This window comes from Myotis nattereri (genome assembly GCF_964212035.1).
Source record: "Myotis nattereri genome assembly, chromosome: 2".
NCBI lineage: Eukaryota > Metazoa > Chordata > Mammalia > Chiroptera > Vespertilionidae > Myotis > Myotis nattereri.
The window spans coordinates 215,959,365-215,965,372 of NC_138076.1; the positions used below are offsets into that span (position 1 = coordinate 215,959,365).

The 6,008-nt window shown below is 64.1% G+C and overlaps 1 protein-coding gene across 3 annotated transcripts in view; it reads left to right on the plus strand.

Moving 5' to 3' along the window:
- PPP6R2 (protein phosphatase 6 regulatory subunit 2) overlaps nucleotides 1–3,978 on the plus strand; it is a 64,662-nt gene extending 60,684 nt beyond the window's left edge. For all 3 annotated transcript variants that reach the window (XM_081084230.1, XM_081084228.1, XM_081084229.1), the window contains 8 exons: nucleotides 389–446; nucleotides 576–700; nucleotides 826–980; nucleotides 1,252–1,414; nucleotides 1,497–1,585; nucleotides 1,962–2,121; nucleotides 3,500–3,739; nucleotides 3,822–3,978. In XM_081084230.1, coding sequence (XP_080940356.1) covers nucleotides 389–446; nucleotides 576–700; nucleotides 826–980; nucleotides 1,252–1,414; nucleotides 1,497–1,585; nucleotides 1,962–2,121; nucleotides 3,500–3,739; nucleotides 3,822–3,870 — 1,039 coding nt within the window. In that variant the 3' untranslated portion in view covers nucleotides 3,871–3,978. The remainder of the gene's footprint in view (nucleotides 1–388; nucleotides 447–575; nucleotides 701–825; nucleotides 981–1,251; nucleotides 1,415–1,496; nucleotides 1,586–1,961; nucleotides 2,122–3,499; nucleotides 3,740–3,821) is intronic.
- The last annotated feature ends 2,030 nt before the right edge of the window (nucleotides 3,979–6,008 follow it).

Genomic DNA, 6,008 nt, shown 5'->3' on the forward strand with positions numbered 1-6,008 from the left:
CCGATTTGTGTCGCGCGCCCCCCCCCCCCCTGCCCCAGCCCCTTTCAGAGGGTGGAGGTGGGCTCTGCTAGACCTGCCCCGTTCCTCAGCTGAGCCGGGTGTGAGCTGTGTGGGAGGGGCCGGGCAGAGAGGGTCTCCCTCAGGGCAGGCAGGTTGTTGCTCCCCAGTCCCCAGCTGCCCTCAGAGCCGGGGAGAAAGCAGATGGGCCCAGGGCATGGGCGCCACCCTGAGACCCACAGCCCTGGACTAGCCGCGGAGCCGGCCTTGTGCTCTCAGCCCCACTGCTCTGGGCTAGATGCCCTCGGCCTCCAGGCCGCGCCCACCACGCTGCGGCCTGTGAGGGGCTCACCCAGATGCCACGCACTGAGCGGCGCTGTTCTTCTTTCAGCGCTCCCTTCGACAGGATCGCAGAGATAAACTTCCACATCGACGCCGACGAGGACAGCGTGAGTCTCCACTCAGTGTTTGTTGGAGGTGGACGGACACGGCAGTGGGTGGGCAGCGGGGGCCAGGGGCTGCTCCTGTGCGGCTGCGGGCCAGGCCTCAGGAGCTGTGTGAACACGTGGCTCCCACAGCCCAGCGCGGCTCTGTTTGAGGCCTGCTGTGGAGACCACATCCAGCCCTTTGACGACGACGAGGACGATGACATCTGGGAGGACAAGGAGGCCCACTGTGCTGCCCGGGGCCTGGGCAGAGCCAGGTGTGTGCCTGCTCGCCCTGCCTCAGCTTCCCTGAGGGACACACAGGCCCCTGGATGGGTGTGTACCCTCCCCCCCGCCCCCCGCCTGGTCGTGACATCCCCCTGAGCTGACTGTGCTCCCCCAGGTTTGGGGGCCCTCCCGCCACAGAGAGCTGCCCAGAGAACGGCCTGGCGCGTGGCGACCGGGATGGGGAGGATGCCAATGGAGATGTGGCGCCGGCAGGGGCTTCTCAAGCCGCTGCCCAAAAGGGCGGTCCTCATGTGGAAGGTGGCTCAGAAGGTAGGTGCTTGGGGTGCAGCGTTCAAGCTGGGTAGGGGCACAGGTGACAGAGGACTGGGTGCCCTGGCGGGTGCTCCTAGGGGTCTGCCTCCTGCTGACCTGTCTGCGCTCTGGAGTGCTTGGTCCTGAGGGCTCCCCGTGCCCAGCGACCGGGGCCCTGCTGAAGCTCAGTCCTGACGGCCCTCAGCCACACGCCCAGCAGCCCGGTCGGGGCGATGCCACTGCTGTGTCTGGCTGCATCTCAGGGCCACTCACTCGTCTCCTCTGGCAGGTGCCACGTGGACGGTGTTTGACGAGCCAGCGAGCCCGACCGCTGCCACCCCGGGAGTGGCGATGGACGTGGGCTCCAGTGTGTGGGCAGCCAGGGCCCCCAGCACCACGGCTCTGGAGGAGAAAGGCTGGGCCAAGTTCCCTGACTTCCAGCCCTTCTGCTGGTGAGGAGGCAGGGCAGGCGGCGGCCATGCCCGTGTCGGGCAGCGTCTCCCTGCACGGCCTCAGCCTTGGGTTTGTTCACAGCTCCGAGTTGGGGCCCAGGTGCAGCTCCCCGGTGGACGTAGGACCCGGCGATGCCCAGGGCGGCCTGAGCCAGGGCCCAGAGAGAACCCGTGAGTCGGAGCAGCTCTGATGGCAGGGCAGCGGGCAGAGTGGCCCAGGCCCAGGAGGGATGGATGGCCTTTGAGCCGCCCTTGGAGGGAGGGGCTGCCCCTGATCTGTCTGTGCCACCGGGACCCCTGGCAGCCTCCTCGTGCCTCGCACGCCCTGGGCCGCCTCGGTGGCAGCTGGGGGGCCTGTCCAGAGGCTGGGAAGCCCCAGGGGGTCGAGGACTACGCAGGGAGGGGAGCTCCTTTGCTGGCAGACACACCCCTTGTCAGGCAGCGTGCGGACAGGTTTGTCCCAAGTCTGAACTGAAGCTTTTGCATGCCTGCCCGAGTTTGGGGGCTCCCCTGCCCTCACCAGTGTCCCCCGGCCCCTGTCTTGCAGTTAGCTCCGCCTCCCCGTGCGCCTGGAATGTGTGTGTCTCCAGGGACACCCCTCTGGTGGCCTCCGGCAGTGATGAGGACGAGCAGGTGGCTGTCACCTCAGAGGCTGTCAGTATGGGTCCCGGCCAGGAGGCCCCCCCACTGCCCACGCCGGTCCCCAGGTGTGCAGGATTGGGGGGGGAGGGAGGGGGTGCGATTGTCCACAGCTCTCCGCTTGCCCAGAAGATGGACCCTGTGACCCTCAGAGGTGGGCTCTGTGGAGAGGGATGCACAGGGGTGAGCAGAGGACCTGAATGTCCCACCCCAGGGACCTGGGAATGGGGCCGCCCCATCATAGGCGCACCTTGGAGAGAGAATGGCCAGGCCCTGCTGAGCCACTCCCCAGGCTCTGGGGTGGCCCTGGGTGGTGGGAAGGGGGTTCAACTTTTATCCTGTCTGGTATGTGCCAAGTCCCAGCCATGTGCCCACCTAAACCAGGCGCCTTGGAAAGAAATGCCTGTCGCGCTCAGACAGTGGGGGGGATGTTAGGGCTTTGTAGCTGAACTCTGATGGGGGGTGACCTCCGTGCAAGCTGAGCCCCCACATGTCCCACCCCTACACTCAGGGAGAAAGTCCAGGCTGGGCTGGGGGTTGGTGGAGGGGGAGGGCAGCACAAGGAGCTGTTTTGGAAACTAGGGAAGGAGTGGTGGGCAGTGTTAGGTGCAGTCACAGCAGGTGGTGCTGAGTGAGATGGCGCCTTCCCGGCCTTCCCTTGTTCGCCCCGACAAGCCGGGCAGACTGGCACCTGGCCAGGTCCCACCCACCCCGGTTCCCACCTGAGGTGGAGCTCTGGGCATCCCACTGGTGGGGGTCCCGCTCTGGCTCACAACAGGAAGTGGGGCAGGGCTATGATGAACAGAAAACCGTGGCCAGGCAAGGGGGCAAGCCTGGGGCTCCTGAGGGGTTTAGTTCCTTCTTAAAGCAGCATTACAGTTCTTAAACTTTCCCCCGACCTCTCCCCTCCTAAACAGCTGTCCTCTGACCAGCGGGTTATGTCCTTCCAAAAGCAAGCCGTCGGTCTGCCTGCCCTGCCCTGGCCGATGTGGGCTTGCGCCTTCCCAGTCGAGTTATCTGCAGGCTCGTGTGGTCTATTCCACACGCTGCCAACCGCACCTGGTGCAGCCCCACGAGGTCCCACAAGCAGGCTCCCAGGGGTCCTTGTGAGGGTGGTGTTGACATGAGACAGTGGAAGCAAGTGCTGGGCAGGTGTGGGCCCCGCTGGGCAAACCCCCTCCTGGGCTGCAAGAGGGGCCAGGCTGTCCCTAGGCCACCATCATGCCCTGGCCCTTTCCAGGTGTGGGAGGGCGAGTTCTGGGCAGACATGGCCTGTGGGCTGTCAGGGAAGTGCCAGGGCCAAGTGTGGTCCCCAGAATTGAGGGTCCCGGGGAGCAGGGTAGGGGCTGCCTGGAGGGAGGGTGGAGGCCTTGGGGGCAGGCAGGTTGCTCTGGCATGTTGGGAACTTGGGGCAGCCCAGGTCACTGAGCCCAGATCTGCCCATAGGGCTGCCAGCACGCTACCAGGTCCCACCTCTGCACCTGCAGAAGCCACCTCCACATTGGCTGGGTCTGTCCCCCCCGAGGCAGCCTCCACAGCTCTGAGCAAGGCCAGTCCTGCCCCAGCCCCCACAGGGGTGCTGGCTGTGGCAGTGCCCCCAGGGCCCATGGTGGCCGTCACCACCATAGCCACAGCCAGCCCAGCTGTCTCCACAGTGGCCGTTCTGGGGACCGTGACAAAGGACAGGTGAGCAGGTTGGGCCAGGGGGAGGGGACTGGACAGGGACCCTTGGACCCTTAGGTTCCAAGACCCACTCCTCTTCCTGCAGGAAGACAGCTGCCCCGCCAGCAGGAGCCGCCTCCAATGGCCCCGTGTGATGCTGCCACCCAGCCAGGGCGCGCCCTTAATCAATACCTACCTGGTGATGCAATTTGTCTTTTTTAATTTAATTTAATTTTAAAATAAATGCTGCATTGGTAAAGCTGGCAGTTGGACCCAGTCGGACGGCCCAGCTCGCGTCGCTCCTGCCTGACCCCATGCACAGCAATAAGGCTTCAGAGTGCGCTCTGCCTGCCAGAGCCAGGCCACAACCCTGGTGCCACAAGGACTAAGGCGCGATGGGTGCGGACGCCACAGGCTGCCAGCCTGTTTTTACCGATTTTTAAACAAACGCAGAGAGAGCCGTGTTTGCACTTTGTATCTGGCTGCAGTGAAGGGTCTCCCTGACTCAGGACAGATGCATGTCCAGAGCTGGGCTGGCCACACAGGTCTTAGCTGCCCAGGGGCCCTGGGAGCTGGCCTCTAAGCCAGGATGCAACATTTGACTGCCTTAAAAATATCGAGACCCTCACAGCCCGGCAGGGGTATCCCAGCCCTGGCACTCCGGTGCATTTGGGCACCTGGCAAGAGCTGGCCGTGGGCATGCAGGAGGGGGCAGGGGCGGAGACTGGCCCCAGCAGTGCTGGGTGGGTGGAGTCTGCACCCGCTGGGGCAGTGCCATCGTCCTGGAAGGCCTGCAGAGTGTGTGATGCTGAGTCCATTTTTAATGTTCTGATGATCTCTGACAGGGCACCCAAACCCCAACTCCCAATAAAGTTGTGTTATTCTTACTGACAACCGCGTCTTGTGAAGCTGCACACCCTGGAGCCCATCCTGGCCAGTGGGGAGGGAGGGGTGTCTGCTGCCCCAGGCCCACCCCGTCACAGCTGCAGGTCTCAACACCTGAGCAACAAGGTGCAATACACATTGAGCGTTTCCTCTGCCGGGAGCTCACGACTCCAACACCTCAAACACGAGGGCCACTCCGTCCTCCCTGGCCAGGCAGGAGGGGCAGCTGAAGGGCAGTGACTCCCCCCAGGGTCTGTGCCTGACTCCTGGCCGGGAGGAGGGTCTCCCAGGAAGGCCTGGTGCTGTCCTGACCTTGCCCTGGGGCCACTGCGTTGGTGACTTCTGCCCCTGACCCCAGGGAACAAGCCCCGTGGCCCCACCTGACATTCAGGCACAGGATCCCAGGCCTGTAGGTGTCCTGGGTATTGGAAACGGTCCCACAGCCGGCAGCAGTGGCCTAGGGAGGACCTGAGGGCCCCACCCTCTACCCCCTGTGCTGGCAGCGGTCCCACCTGCACCTGTGTCCACCTCTGTGTGTTTTTAATATATTGTTACTGATTTCAGAGAGGAAGGGAGAGAAACATCAATGATGAGAGGGAATCATTGATTGGCTGCCTCCTGCACGCCCCCTACTGGGGATCAAGCCTGCAACCTGGGCATATGCCCTTGACTGGAATCGAACCTGGGACCCTTGCGTCCACAGACTGATGCTCCCTCCACTGACCCACACCAGCCAGGGCCACCTCTGCTTTTCTACTTGACAGATGCCACCCCTAGCTAGGCCCTCACACCACCAGCCCCTCTGACCAGGAACCAGTGACCACCCCCAGACCACTGCAATGTTCTCTCAGCTCTGACACCCATCCCCCATACCCCACCTGCTGCCCACCCCACAGGTGAGGCCGGGGCTGGTGGGACTCATGTCTGAATGGGAAAGGAGCCCATTACTCCCAAGACGTGCTGGGGGGTGGATAGGCATGTGGAACCGATTCCCAGAACCAAGGCCATCAATGACAGCCACCACACCTGCCTCAGGGCCATGCCCGCGCCACGTATGAACCCTCTTCCCCACATCCTCGGGCACCCTCGCTCCCAGCCCCCCCTCCTAGCACCTCCTTCCATCTGACCCGCGACCACCATGTCTCGTGACCCCATCCTCCAGCCCCTCCGCCCAGTCTGCCCTCTGGGCAGCCTCCCGACTCCACCTCCCCTTACGGAAACCAGTGCCTCTTCACAGCACCAGGGAGGTCCCCAGGCTGTGCAACCCCACAACCAGCCGAGGCCAGGCCAGGCCAGGCCAGAGCAGGGGCCTGAGGGAGCCGCCCCAGGGCTGTGGACAGCCTGGCAGAGTGCTCGACCCCCACGTGGCCGACCTGGGTCCTTTCCTCTGGGAAGCTTAGGAGACGCA